We start from the raw sequence: 26,056 nt of genomic DNA, 5'->3' as shown, positions 1-26,056 counted from the left end.
TGGTACCCCGGAACCCTAAAGTTACACTATAAAAGGGAGAAGCAGCCAACGTTGAAGGGCATTCAGCAATAGGGAAATCATATAGAATCATTAAAAGAAAACTTTGTAAAATTAAAAGAAAACAGGGAAATATCTCTCGGTATCCCAGAAAATAGCCACTACAATACATACTTGGATTCAAAAGGATTCAAACTTTGTAAGTCTTAGAGGCTTCAATAGTCATCTAAGTCTGTAATTTTTTAGCTTATTTGAACCTTATATTACGTCTTAGTGAGCACATTGTAATTCATAATTAAGAAAACTAATGAAGTACTTGTTATTGATTTGAGGATCCCGAACAATTATTGTTGTGTTTTCTTTATCACATTTGTCTTCTTTTGTTGTTTTTCTTGTTGATCGATACACATATTCTCGCTTGCTAGTGTATACTTATTGCAGGAGTCTTGCTTTGTGCACCACTTGGTTCGTAAACAGCCTATTTAGCTGCGGTGAACCAAGACCAGTTCCTTCAAACTACAACTAGAGGATCTGAGGTCCTTGTTTAAGCTTGGGCTTGGATACTGACTGAAAAACGGACACTCACAAATTCCAAATTACTTCTCTAGTAAATAAAACTTCTACTTCTACAACAATAAAACTCAAATAGTTAATCAAATTAAAATATAAATTTGAGACAATTTCCAACAACAAACACAAATCATCAAAAACTGAATTTGATTAACTCCTACCTCTAAGCATACACCCAATGTCATTCTCAATTCTTAGAAGATGATTGATTGATAACAGAGAGGTTAAAAACGATTTCTGCCATGTTTGGCCTTGCCAAAGAATCATCCTGTGTGCATACCCTTCCCAAGGCTGCCAAGCTGAGAGCACCATTAATGGGATAAAGGCTCTCCAAATTTGGATCCATCCATTTTTTCAACCTCTCCTCTCTCTTTTCTTCAACTTCCAAGATCCCTCTTATCTCCTTCGACAACACAACTTCATCATTCTCCTTTACTTCCATTGCTTTCCTTCCTGAAAGCAACTCTAACATGACAACTCCAAAAGCAAAAATGCCCATTTTCAGCATCATAGGGTTTGTGGTAGACTTTGCCACAGAGAAATTTGCTATCTTGGCCTTGAACTTGGAGGCAAGAAGTATATTAGCTATTCTAATATCCCTGTGAACAATGCTTGGTCGAGTGTGTTCATGCATGTATTGCAGGCCGTTGGCCACATCTAGTGCCATGTTTAACCTCTGACTCCATGTGAGAACAACCACAGAGATCGAAGCTGCTGAAGACTTGGAGTATAACAACTTATCAAGTGATCCATTTTCAGCATACTCATAGACCAAGAAGCAATTCCCACCAGACTCAGATGACATCCCCATTAGCCTCACCAAATTCACATGACTTACTTTGTGTAAAATCTTTAGTTCCTCAGTGACATCTTCCTCGGATTTCTTGACTGCTAAGACTTTCTCATCGATAATGGCCTGGTACACTGATCCACCAATCCTACAGTTTTCATTTAGGTTCATGGTTGCCTCCATAATCACTTTGATCTCATATATGACTGGCCTTCCCAGGTAATCTGACACCCCATGAATAAGAAGCTTATCCAGTGAGACCGGAGGCTCGTCTGTTTGAACCGGATGAGTGCCCCTTGAACCCTTCTTTCTCATTAATGAACAATAAGTATAGACCAACAAGATTTGTTAAAAACAAAACTGAAAGTACACCTCCCAAGCTTTTAGCAATGAGGATCCGCCGATGTTTGGCTTTGATTATATCAGCTGGGTTAGTTTGAGAGAGAAATGGCAATTGTGACACACGAATCAAAATCGGAAGCCCCACTGCAGTATTCTTGTTTTCATTGCTAATTTCCAACGAAGATGCTTCAAACTTGGCACCGACTTGTGTGACATCATCACCAGGTTGCCAAACATAAGTTATAAAATACTTTGGTCCGTTTAAGGCACGTGCCTTTGAGGGGAAACTACAGAACAAAGGAAGGGTTACTTTGATGCCAACAGGCAAGAGGGTTGGACTATAATCAAGGTTGAACTCTTCTATGACATGATAGTTGGTTAGGTTCTCATATGAATTGGTTGAAACATCAGAGAATGTGTCACTTGCTTTAATCTGATAAGTAATGTTCGCAAAATAGCGGTTTCCAGTGCATCCACAAGTGATGGGTACCAATAAGAGTTGGTCTTGAAACAACTGTATAGGCTAGGTTGCTGGATTCAGCTACTGATACACGACTGACCAGAAAGAGATCAAATATATTTCCTAAATCCAAAAATGCTGGTGGCTGTGCAAAGTATGCTTGTTTCACACGAGGGAGGTGAATCCACAGAGCATGAGAAGCCTGTGCTGGTGTTGTTGGAGATTGATTGAGCTGTGAGATGAGTGGTGGAGAAGGACAAAAGCAGCAGGACAAAGAGAGGTTGTGATGAGAGGAAATAAATTGCCATTCTCAGGGAACTTTGATGGTAAGGATGTGAAGTAGTTAATGTGATATGTGCTCAATGAAAGAGAAGTTTCTTATTCATATGAAAGAAAAGACACCTTGAGGGGGGAAAAAGAATGGAGGTTGTCTTTAGAGACTCACCGAAAGGTCAAAAGAAGTCAAACCACCGGTGTTTTTTTTTCTTGCTTTCTTTTTAATAATTGTAATTCACGAATGTCAAAACAGCATAGTTGTTGTGATAATTTCAATCAAGAATAAAATAGACTTTGTTTTATAAGAATAATTTTTTATATGGGGCACAAAGATTCACATAAAAATGGGAACAAAGAAGACAAAACTTTAAGCTTGGTTATGATTCCCTTTTCAGCTAAGAATCTTTGGTAAGTATCCGATAATACAAATGCCACACATGCAAAATCGGCCAGCTACTGGGCTAAAGAAAGGCATCAAATTTGATGGCTCCACCTAGGATTTTTTTATACTGGTCAGAGGAGAAAAAAAAAAATACACAACTAGGATACTTGTAGTGCATAAGAGTTCGGATTGTTCCTGCATGGTGGCACCAGATCATGGTATTCTCTAGTATTGGACTAGATAAATGGTTGTCAAGAACATGGATGGCGCAATGTGCTCAAACATATTCCAAAGTTGAATTCAGTTGGCCCTTAAAATGATTTCAGGTCAGCTTGCTAAAAAAACATCCAATTGCATTGCGCTGCTGTCAATTCTATGTCGAGATATTCCTCAACAGACACGAAGGTGATGTATAGTTACTTACCCAAAAAAGAAGAGGTGATGAATACTCAAAATGGTTTTTTGAATCACAATAAATTTTTAATCCAATAAAATGATCACTCTTGGGCGGTATCACAATGTCTCTTTAATTCAATAAAATGATCAACTTGGTGGGACTGCTTCACTTTGCCATTCAATCTGACAGTATGTATGCCCCACTGATTTGGAAACACATATATCACAATAGCTTTGGTTCAATAGACCAAGTGGCAATAAATCATTTCTTGGTGTCAACCTTTTTTTAAAATCAAAATAGACCCTCCCTTTCATAATCAAATTCTTGCACAAGTTTCATTTACAAACAACAGCATAAGAGAATGGTAGCAATACTTCAATACAAACATAAACAATTCTTACTTTGGTTTTCTTTTTCAATTAGTCAAAATAAGAAGGCAAAAAAGGATAGTATGTATACTGTCGATCCTTGACAAAAAGTAGCTCAGTATACAGCTTTGAAACAGATCATTGATTGTTTTTCAAAACAATTTAACTCTACCCAGCTGTTGATGCAAGGCTTTTGGAATGAATATTAAATACGCGTGTGAGATCTGCAGAGCTCACCATCCATATGTGACCACGCAATGTCAGTGGAAGAACATTGTTTATTTGCTCACAATTTTCTTCTACAGCAGCAGCCTCTCACCGCTTGCCCTCCTTCCAGAGACTCTTTACAAGCAACTCTTTTGTGTCAGCATCAGGCACCAAATTTGAATTCCTCAAGTCTTCAAAAACCCTCCATGCAAGAGCAGCTCTCTCAGCTCTGCAATAAGCTTGGATCAGTACTTTAAACATATAAGCATCTGGCTCCACACCACTTTGCCTAACCATTGCAAAGAGTTTCTGAACTGTTTTGATATCCCCATTTAATGCAAAGTGATACATTAACCCAGAAAATGTCTGTATATCCGGGCAAATTCCACCCAAAATCACCTCCTCCAATACGACCACGGAATCAGAATTGCTCCCACACTTGGTCAATGTTCGTAATAGAGATGAATACAAAAGCATCATATTGAATTTTGATATTGGACCACAGAGAGTTCTATCATAATGAAAGACCTTCAAAGCAGCATCAGCTTTCTTTGAGAGGCCATAAAAGTCAATTATCAACCTGATGGTGCTGAAAGGCAATCTCATTCCCTCCCTTCTTATTTTGGACATGAGTTTATCAACCAATTCAGTACACCCATGGCGTGCTGAAAGGGCCATCATCCTTTCTACTGAGTAAACATCATGAGTAAATGCTGGCTGATAAAGCAGCCCAACAGAAAAATTTCCAAGCTGTTTCTGGTGAGTTGAAATGCCTAAGAATCTTGCAAACCAACCGAGTTGTCCACACCAATTTTGCATCCTCCAGGGCTGATACCTCTTCATGGTTCCAATGTTGCAAGGCACTTGCCAAAGCCCTTGGGTCTAACCATGGTTTAACTGAACCCCATTAACATCATCAACTCCACTAGCATGACTAACCTCATTACCCTCATCATCATCACTACTATCGACACTACATCCTATATTCTTGATTCTCTCATCCGGAGACATTTCTTTAAGAAATTCATCAGTTTCTTGGATAACTCCTGCCTCATTGATACGTTGTAATGACAAAAGCAGGGCTCTTCTGGGAAATTTCCCATCAGCCCGCATTTCATCAAGTAAAGTCTTGACCTCATCAAACCTTTCAACACCAATAAATCCTTCAACTAAAATGAATATTGCTTTAAAGTGCGTCTAATTCTCATCAAGGGCAATGTATTAAAAACCTCCACTGCAGAATCCAACTTTCCCAAATTCATGAGGTGCTCAATCACTATCATATATGTTCTAGAATTTGGAATTGCCCTTCATCAATCATCCTGTAGAAAACCTCCACAGCTTCAGTGTCCTTACCCATTTGCACATAAAGGCCCATAACAATGTTATAAGACTCAGTGCATATCCACTTGCTTGAGAGCCTATACTCATCCCAGGCATGAAGAACCAACTCAAGGTCTCCAATGGCAGCATACCATTGCATGAGGTTCATAAAGCTAACACGAATGCTGCCAAACCTACCGGCATTCGAGTTGCACACTCCGGCAAGACTTGGCAAGGACTGTGGCCAGGGCGTGGAGGGTGTTCTGGGTATGTGAGAAATACGGAGTTGTTTCAAGGGTTTCAACCAGGGACAGAGCAGAGTCTGCAGAAAGTGCAGACCGGAGTGCTTGAGTGACAACAAAGGAGTCAAGAAGGCGATCATTTAGGATAGGCGCGAGAGAGGTGGGACTAGGAGGGTTGGAACGAAGGCCAAGTCGAATGGAATCAATGAGTTTGGCACGGTACAGGTAATGGGAGATTTTGTTGGGAAATGGGTCTCGTGCATAGCCGCGACTTTGCGGGGTTGTTAGGCTGTTGAGCAGGGTTATCCCACCAAAGAGTTGCTTAAATTGCAATCTCATTACTGATCAGGTGAAGAGGATAACACTCAGAACTGTAGTCTATAGATGGTTCTGAGTATGTATTGTTGATTTGTGAAGTTGTTCTGACACTTAACACGGGTCTTAATGTCATGGGATCAGCCATCCATTACAGACTTGACTCACAGTCACAGAGACAAAACATCAAACACCTAGTGTGCAATGGCAAATAGACCATCAACTAACAGGAGAAGGAAACACTCGTACCAACTACCAAGGTTCTTGTAAGGTCCAAATGGTGGTGTGGTGCTAGACTGTCACGGCTTTTTACCCAAAATTGCCGCCAAAATCAAGACCTGGTCATGGTTTCAAAATGAGATGGGTGGGTCTCGGCACTTTGCACCTTCCGGGTTAAGCTCCCAGTTTCTTTATATGTGTCGGGGCTGGAAGGCTGGCAAGTATGAATCGGGTTAATCTATGAGCACTATAAAAAATCATGCTATGTAATAGAATGAATACCAATTATTATAAATACCAAAATTTTCAAATCATGCTATGTAATAGAATAATATTATATTTTTATATGCTATATTTAATTATTTAGAACGCAATAGGATAATATTTAATAATCAAAGAGAATTAAAAAAAAACAAATAAAAAAACACAACAACAATTTAAAAAACAAAACTAAAGTAGAGTTTTAAAGAACTTAAACCTAAAGCAGAGATGCAAGAAAAATGAGAGAGAGAGCCTTTTTTTTTTTAAAGAAAACTATGCATAGAATAGAAGAGGTAGTGACATATTTATAGTAAGAAGGTGTGAATAAGAAGAGACCAAAAAAAAAAAAAATGATGATGATGAAGGGAAAGAGGAAGAATGATATTAATGTAGAGAGTAGTGGGAAGATAAAAAGGTAAAAGAGGGAAAAAAGTTGAAGAAGTGTAAATATGAAAAAAAATGTTAAAAACAATTATAGAAAAATTGGAAAGAAAAAAAAAAAAACAACGATATGGATACTGATGTAGCTCAACTGGAGTGTAACAATAATAAATGATACGCTTCAGTTTTTAGATATATATAGATATAGATATAAATGAAGAAGATTGAAATGCATCCCAGTTCCATGTGAGCTATGAAATAATTCGTTTTTGACAAAGTTATTATTGGTTTACACACCATGAACTATGCCAGGAAGCTACCTGTGTCTCAAGGTGGTGCACTACATTTGATATAACAACAAAAAACTTACTGAGAAAAAGGCTTTCAAAACAACAACTTTTCATAGTGAGATGTAACCACAGCAAAGCAACGTCCTAAACAAAAGAAAAATGCGTAATTGTGGTATTCATTGTTTCTATATACGTACAAATGTAGTATCATTATGAGGTCAAGCGTAGATTACAACAATTACACAAAACATTTCTATTGTTTATTTTTGTCTCTTGAATTCACAATTTAGTTCTATTGAACTAAGTATAATAAGTGCTCAATGAAGTACATGGGAAATGGGAAAAACATATGAACAGTTTCTTAACTATTGTCCTTTACGCCCTCAATTAAATTCAATCATATGACAATTAGTGCTATCTTGTCTAATGACAATTAAGTTCAACGAAGGTGTTTGAATTTAATTAAGAAACCTAAAATACAACGCCTAAGAACTGTACCTAAATTTTACCCGTAGGGAAAATATTACATATCAACCAGGAAAGCTTCCTGACAATCGAATATGGTCAAGAGTAGTCTTCAGGTCAAATTTGAGCACTGCCTCGTTTCCTTCCCTGAATCCATCTCCATAAACTGATGATGTATCTGTCTCGATCTGGTGTTTGAAAAACTGACCAAGTTTCTTCTCAAACTCAGATCGTTTACCCTTTTTTGATGACAAGGAAGAAGAGGGTGATGAAGAAGATGATGATGAATCAACATCACTTCCAGATGCTGAAAGGATCTCAGACTCCATCCACATATGAGCTAAGACCTGGCAGATACCCTCTTCAACCTTTGGACTAAGATTGGGGTAACCTGTCAAACATCCTATTGGTAATTCTGGGTTTAACCATATCTAAAACCCATAATGTCAACAGGAGAAGGGTAAGAGGACAAACCTTTAAGCCTGAGCCACGCATGCATCATCTCATGAGCCAGGATTGACCCAGTCAACAACCTGTACATAGAGAAGTCTAGGGTCATATACAAAACTCCTGGCATATATTTATTTTACAACAAATGCATCTAAGGTGCAAACGAGAGGAGAAGTACCTAGGAAGGCCATACAAAACAAGAATTGCTGTTACTTCACACCTACGGTTCAACCTACGAGGCTCAGTTATCATGTCTATAAATTGGTTGTCCGCCCTCCTTGGCCTCCTAGAGATCTGGTAACATAGTTGAACTAGTTATAGACGTCTGATCCAATATACAGATATCATTACAAGAAAAACGGCTGGAAATAAAGACTGGGGAAGTAATTCCTACAGTGGTAACCGTCTGCTCCTCTGACATACAAAGTCCTCTGGTCTCAGGCATGTGATGGTGACCCTGCCACAATATAAATAAAATAAAGATCAACATCAAATGTAAACCAAAAGAAATGAAAATACACAGCTAAAGTATGAAAATGTTAGCATTTACATTCTTTTCTCCATCCATGGCCACATTTAGTGCTTGTCTCTCAACCAAGAACATTGGAATTTTCTGCTCCACTTTCATATGTAAACCTTCGAAGAAATTTTGTATTTCAATATAAAGAGGCTGGCATTCATTAGTATCCATAACTGCTGAGTCTAGACACTCTAGACAAAGCTTCCGACCATCATCAAGTAATAGATATTTCCTGTCCCTCGTCTGCATGGATTGGAAGGTTTTGCATCATGAATAATATAATGAAATTACTCTTAGGTGTTTCTGAAGCACGTTTTCCAGATGGTGGTAATGTTTACTTATATCATTTTGCTTTCCTTAATGTTTTGTCACTTCCAAAGAAGAGAGAGAGGGATGATTTTTTTGTATTACTGACCTCCATTCTTTCACAGCTGCAACACTGAGCAGTTCTGTCATGTTCATGTGAGGGGCAGAATTGCTGCTTCCAGAAAGGACGTTCCCTACACTCAATAAGACCTGCTGAATTTGTTGGGATCTGCACAAAAATGACAAAATTTAGTGAAAAAATTCAAGGGAACCATATTTGATACAGGCCACAAAGAATCATTTTACCTAGATCTTAGAAGTTATTCTGTAAAAAGCTTCTTACAAGCACTGTCAGACAATTTAGGATATAATGAAAAATCATCTGCTAATTTCATATTTAAACACACTTGATAAAATATTAGGAACAACATACATATTGCTATGAAAATTTCACACTAAAAGCACTAAGGCACCATTCAGATTTCTCATATGTTTCTTATGAAATGGTTTAACTTCTGTATAATCCTGCTTTTCTTCTAGATAATTGAATGCGGGGCCTAACAATTTACACATATTTTTATCAACAAAGAATGTATGATCCGTCTCAAACAGCCCCTTCGAAATTAGTTTCAGGAGATAATTTGATTAGATAATTATGAGAGTCATAATTAGGTTTACAGCAACATGAAGTATTTGTTAATGAAATATCAATATGCAAGCACATAATGTTTGACCATTAGAAAACAAAATTAAAAGAGAAAACAATACATAGCTATCTTCTACAATTGTATACAAAATCAACTAGAGGAAATGACAAGACATGATATTACTTACAAAATTCTTGCAAACCTCACATATTGGGGGATGCGGCTTCTTATGGCAGGATTTGTGATAACGGTGCTTGCCTGACTTAGAAAACTGTCACAGAAAGGAGATATTTCAGTCAATAATACTCAATGAACCACCAAAACGAAAGGGAATGCAGTCAAAGATTCAAGGATTTTGTTATCCAATTCCAAACGTAAGTTTCAATTAACTTAAATAAGTTGTACCTCACAATCCTTAATGGGTAGATTACAAGCATGACAACGAAAACATTCTGCATGCCAAATAGCATCCATGTGGTGCAAAATTTTCCCATGGCTAATCTGAGAGTTGCAGCCAGCACAGATCCTACAAGAAATTTTATCCAACAAACAGGTCAGGTTTCATTTGCTCTCTATAAAATGCAGCAAATTCAGATAAAATGAAGAAGTCATTAAGTATCAGGAGGCATTGTCATGTCCGGTTACTACAGAAATGTGCTTGAATTTTACAAGATATTTGTCAGAATTATGATTAAGTGATCAAATTTATCATTTTCTAACAGCTTATGATTTTGGGACAATTAGAAATTTATCATTGTATCAGAGCAAGAAATCCTAAGTCCAATCCCTATCTTAACTCTACCAATCAGTACTTTATCAATATCAATGCAGCCTTCTCTTCCCTAGATAGGTTGCTTACAAAAATAAAATATTTGTACATTTCACATGCTTATGTTTTTTAGTTACTCCAACAGTACACGTTCATTCTTCTAATATCTCTCTTTGTCCATTAATTCTAAAACCAAATCATGGACCCATTCGTGACTAAAAAGCACCAGCGTAACTGTTAGCATCTCTAAAATATTTGTATTGTTGGTCAATCTAGGGCTCCACAACTCAACACAAGATCACCAAGTACCAACTCTAAAATAGTTTCTCTTGCAGCTTTAGATGTTCGTGCCACCTTTAATTTATGTAATTTGGCAAGATAACCTGATGCGAAAAGTGTGAAGAAAATTATATGTTAATTTAGTCTCATTTAATTTTGGAAGTCAATTGTATTTTTATTGGTCAGTTGAATTTTATTTTAGGTCTTATTAGTTAATTACATTATTAGCATTTTTATTTAATTTCCTAGAGTTGAGGCAATTTTTCCAATGGTTTGGTACTAGCTCCAGCCAGCCCTAGGTTCTTCTACATCAAATTTTATTAGGGTATCAAAGTTTGTTGTTACCTCTCATTACAATTCAAAGAAGTACTTCAAATTAAATTAAAAGTTGCATTGCTCATCAAAATTTTCATATTCTTAATTTGACCATGCATGGTAACATGGGAAAGAATAAAGCACCCAAAAGCCAAAGAACAAACGCATCACATTGTCTCTCATTTTAGTATTCCTTCATGCTCTGCTCAATGACAAGTCAGTAGAAATAAATTAGATATCTAGAAACCTCCAACAGCCATTACAGCCTCAAAGAGAGAAACAATAATCCAACCTTTATCTATCCCGCTCTCTCTCTTTCCCATAAATTATGCCAAGTAAAAATTGATTAGTGCAAGGTTTAGGGTTAGATTTGGCATTCTTTCCAGATGCTTATCAAACTAATTTGCACACCGTTAAGCATTCAGAAAACTTGAAATTCATATGTGTTTGTATTAAGCAGGTTAACACAAGGAGGAATCTCAACATGTTGATTATTGCTAAAACAAATGTTTAAATGTTGGCTAGGAAAGTACAAGCTGACTAACTTGATAATTGAATAAGTTTGTTGGCACACAAAATGAAGAAAGTAAAGCAAGAAAATTACTAAGAAAAATGTTTATATGTCCCTAATTAGTTTTCTCAAGTCTGATTCAACAGGTAAGCTAGCCTCTAACCTATAGGAAAACAATCTCCACTCAAGTTGAAGCAATTAAATTTAACTTTTTAAAATTTGTATGATAGACAGGATTAGAAAATTACTAATTAGCATATTGATAGTCATACACAACAGATGACATCATGACATATACACCTTTATCCAGCTGAAAGAAGAATGGATGAGGTTGAAATATATTTTCATTACCCGTATCGTGGAGGAGACTCCAAGAGACTTTCGTGAAGAGCTTTGGCAAGTTGTTCATCTTCCTCCAAAGGATAACTTTCTTGAAGAGCCTTGGCAAGTTGTTCATCTTCCGCCAAAGGATAACTTTCTTGAAGAGCTTTGGCAAGTTGTTCATCTTCCTCCAAAGGATAACTTTCATGAAGAGCTTTGGCAAGTTGTTCATCTTCCTCCAAAGGATAACTTTTTATGGCCAGTTGTACAACTTCCTCCAAAGGATAACTTTCTTGAAGAGCTTTGGCAAGCTGTTCATCTTCCTCCAAAGGATAACTGTCTTGAAGAGCTTTGGCAAGTTGTTCATCTTCCTCCAAAGGATAACTTTCATGAAGGGCGTGTCCATCTTCCTCCAAAGGATAACTTTCTATGCCAACTTGTATGACTTCCTCCAATGGATAACTTTCTTCAAAAGCTTTGGCAAGCTGTTCATCTTTCTCCAAAGGATAACTTTCATGAAGAGCTTGTTCATCTTCCTCCAAAGGATAACTTTCTATGCAAAGCTGTATGACTTCCTCCAAAGGATAACTTTCTTGAAAAGCTTTCGCAATCCATTCATCTTCCTCCAAAGGGTAACTTTCTTGAAGAGCTTTGGCAAATTGTTCATCTTCTACCAATTGAGCTTTAGAAACATGTTCATCTTCCTCTGATTTAGAGTCATCATCTAAGAAAAATAAGAAAATAATAGACGACTCCAGACCACCATTTATTTCCATACAAGTAACTTTTGCAGTGGAAAATAACACCTGTAATAGATTATCATCTAGTGGACCCTAACCAAATTTTGAGTTCTGTACTACAGTTTAAGCAGACTGTCAACATTCATTATGGCTTTCAATGAGCCATATGTGCATTCATTTATTCCCATTGAATGACTTCAGAAGCATTTGCACATTAGAAGAATCTGGGCAGTATTATATGTTAAGCAGTTAAATATGAAGCCTGACATGAGGAGTGGGGAGAAAGAGAGGGTGGTGAGTTCAATTTATTTTTAATTTTTTTATAAATAAGAAAACACTTGATAAAATTACTCCTAGATTTTATAATTAAAATTCTTACAATTACTATTATCAGATGAAAATTTATAGAAATAATGAAACTTTACTTTCTAGTTTCTAGTCATTGATCAGCAAAGAACATTACAATTTAAGAAGAATGAACAGAACTCTCTGATATCAAATAAAGATCTTACACAAAGTCATATAAAAACAGTTCAAATGTACAAGGCAAGACCTACACTAAAATTATTTCAATCTGTTTATTGTAAGGCAACTTAAATATTGAGTCATCAGTCTTATCAAATAGAAGTGAGAACCTTCCCAGGTCACAACTGAATGATGTTTAAGGTCAAGGCACACACCATGCAACTTACCAATCACGTTTTTCCCTTTTGGGTCTTGTTCTGAAAGTGACATTGCCACAGCACACTCAAGATCTTCTTTCTCAATAACTGTCCATTCATCCTGCATCCAAGTTTGCCAATTAGCACTGGAGAATAATAGAAACAAACTAGCACATAGTATGAGAAAGAATGCTAAACTTCAGAATCTCCTCTTCATTAAAAGTTTTGTAATATGTACATTTTGTACTAAGAGTCAGCTACTGATGGACAAAAGGTCACCTTAATCATATTATAAATGAGTAGGACCAACAAGAATGAAAAGCGGAAATTGTCAGTACCACTAAACGAGCCCCATCCCAAATTCTTTCGTCTGCATAGTTCCCATGATATTGGCCTCTATGGCTAGAACCTTCAAAATCCTTCATAATGCAGACTGCTATTCACTGTTGGGTTGCCAAACTATTCCCTGCACCCAAGTTGTTCGTTTGAATTAGAGACCATATTTCAGTTCGTGAAAGAAAATTCTAGGTACTTAAAACATCTCTAACAACATCAGATGACTCATATGTTACTATGTGTGGAGTTCATCAATAAATGAATGAGCAACTATGCAGGTGAAAATACATAATATGCAACAAAGTTGAAGATAATGGCAATCTCAAAGCAAGAAACAACACAGGGATTGGAAAACATATACTGAACCACACCATCCAGAATTTTAGGCATTAGTTTTACCAAGCAATTGGGAAATTAAGAAAGAGTTGAGATGAAATTTAAAGAATCTATAAAAAAATAATAAATAAAAACGATGTAAGAGAGAAATATTATACAACTAGTCATTCTCAGAGAGTTCACTAGCATGTAATAAAAACCATAGCTAGAGTCTTCAAAATATCTAATAGATATCAAAGAAACTAATAAGCCTAACTCATTGCATGTATAAGCATGACGAATTAAGAATGTATTAATCCAATATAAACAAATGACTTTATCCCTAATCAATCAAAAACTCAGAGCAAGTTATGAAAAAACACTCTGAATGACCCACCAGAGACATAAATTTGCCCACATCATTTCAATTCCTCAAATTTTCAATAAGACGTGAAATCAATGACCTTAGCCAGATACTAGCAAAATCCATATCTATGAAAATACCCTACACCAACCACATCCAATTCATGATAAAAAAAAAAAATCAAAGCAAGTGGAATCTTGCAACTTGATATTTTCAGGCAATAATAATATAACAGGTAACAGTAAAATGAAGCCAGAGATAACACTTTCAGAAACGCACCTGAAAAAAGAGGCTTTAGAATCTGATGAATCCCAGATCAGTTAAGACTCCCAATTCCCATGAATGCATAGTCACCAAAGAAGAATTAATGGACACCATAGGATTTTCCCCCTCATGCTCTTATTTGCCTTTAGCCCTGCAAAAAAAGCACTTGACCCTTTGTTAACAAAGTCATCACATAATCATTAAAAAAAGGAAGGAAGACAAAACAGAAAAACTTTACTCATCCCAAAGGGAAAATAAATAAATAAAAGATTAGTGTGACCTATAAAGTGTTTTGGAAACTACTTGGATCCTACACAAATACAGGCTAAAAGGGTAATAGGGAAAAAAAGCAAAAGTTGGAAACTTTGAAGTGGTTTCTGGGAACTTGATCAAACCGTTCAATCCTACCTTCCTTAAAACCCCACCAAAAAGATGGAATCTTGTGGCCCCTTGTGGATTTTGTATTGAATTCTATTCTAAGTTCTATCACTTTCTTCTTTTGCTTGCGGGTCCTCTCCTCTACTCATTGCCCAGTAAGTACGCACCCCACCTCACTAAACGTCAAAAACCGCCCGTTGAAACTTCCTGGTTGACACAAAAAAGGTGGCATAAGGGGAGAGAGGTTGTGAAACTGTGAGAGTTCATTTGGCCCGCCAGCCCAGCTAGACCATTTGTTCACCTAGCAATGGCAGTGTGCCACGTAGCTTAACCAAAAACACTGAACCACCACCTCTGCTTTTAAGTAGGTAATTGGGATAGATTTCTGATAATAGAACAATTATGCTACAGTGATGATCCTGACTTTCCATATACTTCTCTCAAGAAAAATCTATGCCACCCTTCAAAACTTTATGATAGGTTCTCACCTGGAAACCTTGGTTCTGCAACGAAAACCATTGAAGGGGTGGGAATTCTGAAGTATATATGACACCATCTTGCACTGATTGAGAAAAATCAATGTGCTTTGTATTAGTGAATGCAGTCTTAGTATTGTGTGTGCGCAATAAGATGGCATACTACACATATAATGCTCAATCAATAGTTTACAAGAAATATAACTTATCTTGGACAGCTATTAATAGAGTTTTAGCCTAACGAAAAAGGACATTTATCGTGGTGACCAAAAGCGGAAATTATATTTTGTGTAATTTGAGTTAGGATTAAAAATTAAAATTATATCACTATTTAACTTATTTTTGTTACTATTTATGAGTCCACAACACTTTTAGCACTACACTTTTAGCACTATTTATAAGTTCACTGTATTATTTCAACTCATTTTTACCTTTATTTATATTACTTTCAGCAATAATTTTTCAGTTTCAGTAAAATAAGCGGTATTCAAACACATCTTATCTATCAATTTTTTTTTTTTAAGTCATGCATCTAAATGTGTTACAGATCAAACTTTTTGTTACGGTTTTTCATCAGAAGTTTAAATAAAAGGGGAGGACATAAGGGTAGATAAGAAATCTCAGTTCCTGGACTGTCTATTTTCTATTCACTACTTGCTAATGTACTTCACCACGATGCAATCACTAAAATGGTCTGGAATTACTGACTACAAAAGCCAACCAAATAACCAATACCAAGGTGTAGAACAATCTTTAAACCCATGAAGAAGATTGAAATCTGTCCCAATTCCATATGAGGTGCCGCAATCATGTCGTAAGTCGTACCCGTGCATGTTATAATTTTTTAGAAATTACTTGTCTTATTGTGTCGTACTCGGACCTGTGTTCGTGCTTCTTAGACACCGAGTCACATTCACAGAGTCAAAATATCAAACACCTGGTGTGCAATGGCAAATAGACTATCAACCAGCTAGGCAGGTTGTCAGGGCCAAATGTTTCGTGGTGTGGGTGTGGTGCTTACTAGAATGATGCGGCCCTTTAAGCAAAATTCCCGCCAAAATCAAGAGGAATAGTTCTTGTTTGTTTCAAATAAAATGGGTGGGTTACTAACACGTGACCTGGAAGTTTGGGACTATTAAAATTTAACTACTTCCATTTTTTTTTTTTAATAAAAAAACTTTAGTTAATATTAATATGAAGAGCCAAACTTAATTTATATCAAGCTTTTTTTGTTTCTTTTTTTGGGGATTGGCCGGAAACATAATTTGTTGCATTTATTCATGCATTTTAAAACTAAAATTATTTAGATGTGAGTGCTAGTTAGCTCAACTAGTCTCTAATAGTTATATAAAAAATTTAGAGTTCAATCTTCGCCAAAACCAAAAGTCGATTGATGTTTTGATCTGATAATAAAGAGTCAGACGCCACAAGTTAAAACTCTCTAAAAAAAAATGAAAAATTTATTTAAATTGTTGAGGTCCACCTAATGACAAGAAAAATGGTATACATTATCATTAACCAAATTCCTAACAATTGTTGCTCCGATCAATAGCTTAACGTCAAAGCTATTAATATAGTATCCGCGGGGGTTTGTTTAATTTTATTAAGGAAACATAATATTTCAATAAGTAATGGTATACTATTTTGTAGGCAATGCTACTTTTATGAATAAATAAATATTTATCTATTTATGTTTATCAAAAAAAATATTTATCTATTTATATATTATTTGGAAAAAAATATTTAAAATAAAATAAAACTCAAAAATAATATATATCTATTTCTTTATTTCTTTTTGCATGTAATTAAATGTAATAATATCTATTTACATTGACCTATGCAAAATAATTTTGTATTAAATTAATATTCTCTAATCTTTTAGTAATTACTAGTTGGTAAGAAGTTTTTTTTTTTTTTTTTTTTAAAGAGAGTTTCAACTTATGGCGTCCGCTCTTGATGATAGTTCTTTATTATCAAACCAAAACACCAATCAGTTTTTGGTATAGGCGAAGATTGAACCCTAGATCTCTCATACAGCCATCAGAGATTTTACCAGTTGAGTTAACTAGAACCCACTAGTGGTAAGAAGTTTAATAAAGATTTGTTTCTCTTTTCTTTTTTTTCCCTTTCTAAATAGTCTAAATATGAAATTTGATCATAGGGGATTTAATTTAAACAATTAACTTATTGCATAATATGGGTGTGATAAATCTTACTTTGTAAAAGTAAAAAGTTCACATGGACTGAGTTGAAGAAATCATACTATACTTTTTGTTTTTTTATAATACCATGCTTGAAAGCACCCAAAATATTTAAAAATAATAATTATAATTCATATTGCATCCACTACTACCTTATGTAGGGTCTTTTATTTTATTTTTTTTATAGAAAAAAAAATTCAAATGTTACAACAAGTGAGGAAGTGAGTAACGAGATTTAGTCTTTCTCAATAAAGGAAATCAAACAATATTATTAAACTGTAACCTATATAGTTATATGTTGACCATGATGATATCACTCACTTGGAAACAATTGATTGTGAAAGTTACAAATTCCTAGGTGCAGAACAATCCTTAATCCCATAATTCACGGGCAGGTTTGAATGTCAATTCCGATATTAAACTTTCAATTTTGAATAATTAACTTCTGCATATTAGTTTCTCATTTAAAAAAAAAAAAAAAAAAACTTCTGCATATTAAAGTGTGTTTGGCATCAGCTTCAACTTTTAACTTCTATGTACAGCTTTTAAAATCTCACTTTTTTAAATTTTTTCAATGGGCAAATATGTTTTAGCACACTTTAAATAAAAAAAAATTTTAGCAAAAAATTAGATAAGTTGTTTCCAAACAGACACTTAAGTGTGAAAAATCAACTTTTTGTTACTGTTTTTCACTAGAAGTTCAAATAAAAGGGGAGGACACGAGGTAGATAAATAATCTCAGTTCGTGGACACGTATTTTGACTATTTTCATTAAAGGCCTAAATAATATGGGAGAAAATGAAGGGTAGATAAGAAAACTCACTTCATGAATTGGGTACAAACAACATTATTTTATCCATTTCACATTCACCGCTATCTTATGTACTTCACCACAATGAAATCACCAATAGTCGGAAAGTTATAAACTACGAGAGCCAACCAATACCAAAGTGTAGAGTAGTCTTTATACCGAAGAAGAAGAAGAAGAAGATTGAAATGTACCACAGTTCCATGTGAGCTATGAAATAATTCGTCTTTGATAAGCGATCGCTTGGGTTGCACACCATGACTTATGCTAGGAAGCAACCTACTTCTCAAGGTGGTGCACCTCATTAGGCTCATTTGATTTAAGTATATTATTTAAGTTGATGTCTGTCAATGAAGTTTATTTTGGTGATATGACTCCTAGTGAAAAGGTTAAAAAATAAAAATAAAAAATAAAAAACCTATTAACCACAGTAGAACAATGTCAGAATCAGAAACAAAAGAAAAATGTGTAATTGTGGTATTCATTGTTTCTATATGTAAGTATAATGTAGCATCATTATGAGGTCAGGGGGATATTACAACAATTGAACACAGGAAGGAGCATCTCTATCGTTTATTTTGTCTCCTGAATTCATACTTTGGTTTGGTCCTATTGAACTAAGTATGATATAAGGCTATGAGGGCATTGAAGCAAGTGGGTATTGAATACAAGTTAGGTACAATTTCATAAGTGGTGTACCTTAAGTCCCCCAATTAAATTCAAACACATGATTACATTGACCAATACAACACAAATAGTGTTATTTGGCCCAATGGCGATTAAATTTAACGTAACCATATGTTTGAATTCAATTAAGAAACCTAAAATACCACCTAAAAAACTGTACCTAAATTTTACCTGTAGGGAAAATACTACAAATCAAAGAGGAAAGCTTCCTGTCAATCGAATATGGTCAAGAGTAGCCCTCAGGCCATACTTGAGCACTGCCTCATTTCCTTTCCTGAATCCATCTCCATAAGCTGATGATGTATCTGTCTCAATCTGGTGTTTGAAAAACCTACCAAGTTCCTTCTCAAAGTCGGATCTTTTACCCTTTTTTGATGATGACGAAGAGGACGAAGAGGATGAGGAAGGAGATGAAGAGGATGATGATGAAGCAACATCACTTCCAGATGCCGCATAGATCTCAGAATCCAACCACATATGAGCTAAGACCTGGCAAATACCCTCTTCAACCTCTGGACTAAGATTGGGGTAACCTGTCAAACATCCTATTAGTAATTCCAGGCTAACCATATCTAAAACGCATATAATGTCAACAGGAGAACAGTAGGAAGACAGACAAACACCTTTAAGCCTGAGCCACGCATGCATCACCTCGTGAGCCAGGATTGACCCTGTCAACAACCTGTGTGTAGCGAAGTCTAGGATCATATACAAAATTCTTAGCATGTATCTATTTTACAACAATAGATGCCTCTAAGGTGAAAATATGAGAAGAAGTACCTAGGAAGGCCATACAAAACAAGAATTGCTGTTACTTCACACCTACGGATCAACCTACGAGGCTCAGTTATCATGTCCATAAATTGGTAGTCCGCCATCCTTGGCCTCCTTGAGATCTGGTAACATAGTTGAACTGGTTATAGATGTCTGATCCAATATACAGATATCATTACAAGAAAAACGGCAGAATCAAAGACTAGGGAAGTAGTTCCTACAGTGGTAACCGTCTGTTCTTCTGACAAGCAAAGTCCTCTGGTCTCAGGCATGTGATGGTGACCCTACCACAATAAAAATAAAATAAAGATCAACATTAAACGTAAATCAAAAGAAATGAGAATACACAGATGAAGTATGAAAACATTAACATTTACATTCTTTTCTCCCTCCATGGCCTCATTTAGCGCTTGTCTCTCAACCAAGAGCATTGGAACTTGCTGCTCCACTTTCATATGTAAACCTTCATAGAAGTCTTGTATTTCAAGGTAAAGAGGCTGGCACTCATGAGTATCCATAACTGCTGAGTCTAGACACTCTAAACAAAGCTTCCGACCATCTTCAAGTAACAGATATCTCGTGTCCCTCGGCTGCATGGATTGGAAGGTTTTGCATTATGAATAACATAAGGAAATTACTCATAGGTGTTTCTGAAGCATGTTTTCCAGGTAGTGGTAGTGCTTTATATCCTTTTGCTTTTATTAATGTTTTGTCACTTCCAAAGAAAAGAGAGAGAGAGAGAGAGAGAGAGAGAGAGAGAGAGAGAGATGATTTTTAGCATCACAGACCTCCATTCTTTCACAGCTGCAACACCGAGGAGTCCTGTCACGTTCATGTGAGGGGCAGTACTTCTGCATCCAGAAAGGATGTGCCCTATACTCGATAAGACCTGCTGAATTTGTTGGGATCTGCATAAAAAGAACAAAAATAAGTGAAAATTTTCAAGGGAACCATTTGTGATACAGGCCACAAAAGGAACAGGCAAATCCAAAATTCCAAATACATCATTCATTTTATGCTCATGCATTAGCGGATGTAATATACCTGTGGCTACATGGATCTTAAAATTTATTCTGTAAAAAGTTTCTTACAAGAACTGTCAGACAATTTAGGATATGCAGAAAGATCATCTACTAATTTCATATTTAAACACACTTGACCAGACTAGCAGGAACAACATCCTTGCCGCTATGAAAATTTCACACTAAAAGCAGTAGGGCACCATTCAGAGTTTTCATAAGTTTCTTATTTATGAAATGATTTAACTTCTGTATGTTTCTGCTTATCATCTAGATAATTGAATGTGGGGCCTAACAATTTTGCACAGGTATTTTATCAACAAAGAATGTATGATCCTCCTCAAATGGTCCCTTCAATATTAGTTTCAGGTGATAGTTTGATGAGATTACAAGAGTCATAATTAGGTTACAGCAGCCAGAAGTTTCTGTTAATGAACCATCAGTATGCAAGCACATAATGTTTGAGTATTAGAAAACAAATGAAAAGAGAAAACAAAACATAGCTATCTTCTACAATTGTATACAAAATCAACTAGAGGAAATAACAAAACATGATATACACTTACAAAAATCTTGCAAACATCACATCTTGGGTGATGCTGCTCCTTATAGCAGGATTTGTGATAAGGGCGCTTGCCTGACATAGAAAACTGTCACAGAAGGAGATATTCCACTCAATAATACTCAATGAACCACCAAAGATTCGAAGTTTTTACTATCCAATTTCAAAAAATTAACTCAAATAAGTAGCACCTCATGATCATTAATGGGTAGATTGCAAGCATGACAACAAAAACATCCTGGATGCCAAACAGCATCCATGCAGCTCAAAAATCGTCCATGGCCAATCTCAGTGTTGCAGCCAGCACAGATCCTACAAGCAATTTTGTCCAACAAACAGGTCATGTTTCATTTGACCTCTGTAAAATGCAGCAAATTCACATAACATAAAGAAGTCATTAAGTTTTAAGAGGCATTATCATGTCCAGTTACTACAGAGATGTATGCTTAAATTTTACAAGATATCAATGCAATCTTCTCTTTCCTAGATAAGTTGCTTACAAAAATAACATATTTTGAACACTTTAAATCACATGCTTATGTTTTTCTGTTACTCCAATGGTAGATGTTCATCTAACATCTCTCTTTGTCCATTTGATCTAAAACCAAATTATGGACCCATTAGTGACTAATAAGTAATAAGTATCAGCATAACTTTTAGCATCTCTAAAATATTTTGTATTGTTGGTCAATCTAGGGCTCCACAGCTCAACACAAGATCACCAAGTATCAACTCTAAAATAGTTCCCCTTGCATCAAATTTAGGTATCAAATATTGTTGTTATGCATCACATCCTCTTATTTCAATTTAAAGTAATTCAAATCAAAGTAAACGATGCTTTGCTCATCAAAATTTGTGTATTCATTATGTGACCATGCATGGTAAAATGAGAAAGAATAAAATGACTCCAGCCAACCCTAGGTGCTCCTGCATCAAATTTGAGTATCAAAGTTTGTTGTTATGCAGCACAACCTCTTATTACAATTAAAATAAGTACTTCAAATTAAAGTAAGACATGCATTGCTCATCAAAATGAGCATATTCTTTATGTGACCATGCATGGTAAAATGAGAAAGAATAAAACTCCCAAAAGCCAAAGAACAAACACATCATATTGTCTCTCATTTAAGTATTCCTTCATGCTCTGCTCTGTGATAAGCATTGGAAATAAATTAGATATCTAGAAACCTCCAACTGTTACAACCTCAACGAGATACAAAATCCATCCTATTATCTATCTCACTCTCACTCTCTCTCTCCCATACTTTATGCCAAGTATTAATGGATTAGTGCAGGGTTTAGAATTAGATTTAGCATTCTTTCTAGATGCTTATCAAACTAGTTTGCACACTGTTAAACATTCAGAAAGCTTGAAATTCAAATGTGTTTGTATTAAGCAGGTTAACGCAAGGAGAAATCTCAACATTCTGACTATTTCTAAAATAAATGTTTAACTATGCCTGGTTAAGTACAAGTTGACCAACTTGATAATTGAATTAGTTAGTTGGTATACAAGATGAAGAAAGAAAAGCAAGAAAAGTACTAAGAAAAATGTTTATATGTTAGTTTTCTCAACTTTGATTCAATAGGTAAGCTAGCCTCTAACCTGTAGAAAAACAATCTCCACTCATGTTGAGGCAATTACATTTAACTTTTTTAAATTTGTAGGATCATCAGGATTAGATAAATTACTAAGTAGCATATGGATCGTCATACACAACAGATTGCATCATGACAGATATACCTGTGTCCAGATGGAAAGGGGAATGGATAAGGTTGAAATATATTTCTATTGTCATGTGGAGGAGAATCCAAGAACAAACTTTCTTGAATAGCTTTTGCAAGTTGTTCGTCTTCCTCCAATTGAGCTTTAGAAACATGTTCATCTCCCTCAGATTTAACTTCATGAAGATGTTCATCTTCCTCGGATTTAGCTTCAGCAAGACTTTCATCTTCCTCTGATTTAGCTCCAGCAAGACATTCATCTTCCTCTGATTGAGAATCATCATCTAAGAATAATCAGAAAATAAAGGATGAGACTCCAGACCATCATTTATTTCCAAACAAATAACTTTTGCATCTGAAAGAGACTATCAGCTAGATAGACTTTATCCAAAATTTGAGTTCTGTAGTAAAATTTAAGCAGACATTCAACATTCATTATGGATTTTAAGGAGCTATTTGAGCATTCATTTATTCCCATTGAACGGCTTCAAAGCATTTGCACATTAGAGGAATGTGGGCAATATCATTTGTTAAGCAGTAAAATATGAGGCCTGACATGAAGAGTGGGGAGGAAGAGAGGGTAGTGAGAAAAAGAGTTCAACCAATTTTTTTTTTTCATTAAAAAAAAAAAAAAAACAATGGATAAAAGACACTCCCAGATTTCATAATTAAAAAAATTCTTATAACTACTATAACCAGCACAAAAATTTGAAGCAATAACAAAAACTTTACTTTCCGGCCATTTATTGGCAAAGCACATCACAATTTAAGAAAGAATGAACAGAACTCCCTGATATCAAATAAAGATCTTACACAAAGTCATATAGAAACAGTTCACATGTACAAAGCAAGTATTTGATGTATGCCATTACACGCATTAAAAAAAATTTATCTGCTTATTGTATGGTATCTAAAATATTGAGTCATTGGTCTTATTAAATAGAAGTGAGAACCTTCCCAGGTCACAATTGAATGATGTTCAAGGTTGAGGTCTACAAACCATGCAACTTACCAATCACTTTTTTTCCTTTTTGGTCTTGTTCTGAAAGAGAAATTGCAATAGCACAGTCAAGTTCTTCTTTCTCAATATCTGCCCATTCATCCTGCATACATGTTTACCAATTAGCACTGGAGAATAATAGAAACAAGCTAGCATATAGTATGAAAAAGAATGCTAAACTTCATAATCTCCTCTTCATTAAAAGTTTTGCAATATGTACATTTTGTACTACTAGTCAGCTACCGTTAGACAAAATGTTACCTTAATCATATTATAAAAGAGTAGGACCAACAAGAAAGTATGTATAAAAGGAAGAAATTGTCACTACCGCTGAGCCATGAGCCCCATCCCAAGTTCTTCCATCACCATGTGTCCCATGATATTGGCCTCTATGGCTAGAACCTTTAAAAACCTTGGTCAACCAACCCATAATGCAAACTATTATTCACCGGTAGCAGGAAGGTTGCCAAACTTTTCCCTGCACTCAAGTTGTTTATTTGAATTAGGGTCCATATTTCAGTTCATGAAAGAAAATTATAGGTATTTGAAACATCTCTAACAACTGCAGATGACTCATATAATCCTCTTTATGTTATTATGTGCAGAGTTCATCAATAAATGGACAAGCAACTATGTAAGTGAAAATATACAATATGCAACAAAGTTGTAGATAATGGCAATCTCAAAGCAAGCAACAACGCAGAGAACCACAGCTCAAAATTCAATTAGTTTGTCTTAATATGGGCATACCCACCGGAGTTTGAGGCATTAGTTTCATCGAGCAATTGGGAAATTAAGAAAGAGTTGAGATGAAATTTGAAGAAACTATATCAAAGGAAGGATATAAGAGAGAGATACCATACAACTAGTCATTCACAGAGAGTTCACTAGCATGGAATAGAAACCATAGCTAAACTCTTCAAAAGATCTTAACAGATATCAAAGAGATTACTAAGCCTATGGATTGGAACTCTTTGCATATACAAGCATGACGATTTAAGAATATCTTATTCAGATATAAACAGATTACTTTATCTCTCATCAATCAAAAACTCAAAGCAAGTTATGAAATAAACTTCGAATCACCCACCAGTGACATAACTTTGCCCACAACGTTTCAATTCCTCAAATTTTCAGCATGATGTGCAATCAATGGACTTAGCCAGATACTATCAAAAACCCATATATCCATGAAAAGCGAAAACACCATCCACCAACCACATCCAATTCAGGATTAAAAAAACAAAAATCAAAGCAATTGGAATCTTCCAATTTGATCTTTTGCAGACAATAATATAATACCAGGTAACAGTAAACTGAAGCCAACAAGTTTCAGAATCTGAACAATCCAAGATCAGATAAAATATTCAATACCCACAAATGCATATTCAACAAAGAAGGATTAAAGGACCCCATAAGATATTCTCTGTCATACCCTTGATTGCCTTTAGCCCTGCAAAAGCACTTGACCCGTTTCTAATAGAGTCATTACACAATCATTAAAAGAGTAAGGAAGATAAAAGATAAAAACTTTACTCAACCCAAAGGGAAAGAACGAATATATATAAATAAAAAGATTAAAGTGTTTTGGAAACTACTTGGATCCTACTCAAATACACGCTAAAAGGGTAAAAGGAAAAGGCCAAAAAGTTCGAAACTTTGAAGTGATTTTGGGAGGTTGGATCAAACCATTCAATCTTACCTTCATTAAAAACCCACCAAAAAAAGATGGAATCAGGAACAGTTTGTGGCCCTTGAGGAATTCGTGTTGAATTCTAACACTTTGTTCTGTTGCTAGTGGGTCCTCCTGTCCTCTCACCATTACCCAACCCACCTCACAAAACGCCAAAGACCCCATTGAAATTTTCTGGGCGACAAAAGGAGTGCCATGAGAGCAAAGAGGTTGTGAAGTTGTTAGCTAGTGAGAGTGCAATTCCGTGTTCTTTTACCAACATTAAACACTCAAAACTCCGAAGTGAGACTTTAAACTGTGAGAGTTTGTTTAGCCCGCCAGCCCAGCCTCACCTCACAATGGCAGTGTGACACGTAGCTTAACCAAGAACACTGAACACACCACTCTCTGCTTTACATAATGTAATTTTTTTGGGATAGATTTTTGGGAGAAAAAAAAAACCAATTTACACTCTAATTTTGGACGTCTTCTAAATTAAATCTAGAGTATTACAACAATATCAATGTTCTGATTTCTTACAAGTGAGTTTCAGTTAGCTCAATAGTAAAGTCTTTAATGGTTAAAAAAGAGATCTGGAGTTTAATCTCTGTCTACACTAAAAACCGATTAATGTATTAGTTTGATAATAAAAAGTTATTATAAGAAACCG

General features: G+C 35.5%; 2 protein-coding genes and 2 pseudogenes across 9 annotated transcripts; all 4 read right to left on the bottom strand.

Annotated features, from left to right (window-relative positions):
* Positions 1-754: 754 nt before the first annotated feature.
* LOC142625425 (serine/threonine receptor-like kinase NFP) lies at positions 755-2,467 on the bottom strand (annotated as a pseudogene).
* A 999-nt stretch (positions 2,468-3,466) lies between these two features.
* On the bottom strand, positions 3,467-6,209 carry LOC142624275 (pentatricopeptide repeat-containing protein At5g66631-like; annotated as a pseudogene).
* An 849-nt stretch (positions 6,210-7,058) lies between these two features.
* Positions 7,059-14,786, bottom strand: LOC142624274 (protein DA1-related 1-like). 4 transcript variants are annotated; one of them, XM_075797800.1, is made up of 13 exons: positions 14,493-14,786; positions 14,100-14,235; positions 13,144-13,271; positions 12,836-12,926; positions 11,434-12,127; positions 9,614-9,734; positions 9,396-9,479; positions 8,671-8,790; positions 8,286-8,498; positions 8,130-8,192; positions 7,914-8,029; positions 7,760-7,818; positions 7,059-7,676 (listed from the first exon to the last, which is right to left on the bottom strand). In XM_075797800.1, the coding sequence occupies exons 3-13, from the start codon at positions 13,228-13,230 to the stop codon at positions 7,351-7,353; spliced, it is 1,974 nt and encodes a 657-aa protein (XP_075653915.1). In that variant the 5' UTR covers positions 13,231-13,271; positions 14,100-14,235; positions 14,493-14,786; the 3' UTR covers positions 7,059-7,350. The 4 variants fall into 4 exon arrangements, with proteins under 4 accessions (XP_075653915.1, XP_075653916.1, XP_075653914.1 ...); XM_075797801.1 differs by lacking the exon at positions 14,493-14,786 and adding an exon at positions 14,365-14,449; XM_075797799.1 differs by lacking the exon at positions 14,493-14,786 and having other exon boundaries at positions 14,100-14,358.
* A 3,609-nt stretch (positions 14,787-18,395) lies between these two features.
* Positions 18,396-25,670, bottom strand: LOC142624509 (protein DA1-related 1-like). Of its 5 annotated transcripts, none has more exons than XM_075798088.1 (12): positions 25,417-25,670; positions 24,043-24,192; positions 23,727-23,817; positions 22,734-22,998; positions 21,181-21,301; positions 20,994-21,077; positions 20,197-20,316; positions 19,786-19,998; positions 19,630-19,692; positions 19,415-19,530; positions 19,258-19,316; positions 18,396-19,167 (listed from the first exon to the last, which is right to left on the bottom strand). In XM_075798088.1, the coding sequence occupies exons 2-12, from the start codon at positions 24,142-24,144 to the stop codon at positions 18,827-18,829; spliced, it is 1,575 nt and encodes a 524-aa protein (XP_075654203.1). In that variant the 5' UTR covers positions 24,145-24,192; positions 25,417-25,670; the 3' UTR covers positions 18,396-18,826. The 5 variants fall into 5 exon arrangements, with proteins under 5 accessions (XP_075654203.1, XP_075654204.1, XP_075654208.1 ...); XM_075798089.1 differs by lacking the exon at positions 25,417-25,670 and adding an exon at positions 25,150-25,371; XM_075798093.1 differs by lacking the exon at positions 25,417-25,670 and adding an exon at positions 25,089-25,130.
* Positions 25,671-26,056: the final 386 nt, after the last annotated feature.

Source organism: Castanea sativa, chromosome 2, assembly GCF_040712315.1.
Source record: "Castanea sativa cultivar Marrone di Chiusa Pesio chromosome 2, ASM4071231v1".
Taxonomy (NCBI): domain Eukaryota; kingdom Viridiplantae; phylum Streptophyta; class Magnoliopsida; order Fagales; family Fagaceae; genus Castanea; species Castanea sativa.
This window is presented reverse-complemented; position numbering and strand designations above follow the sequence as displayed.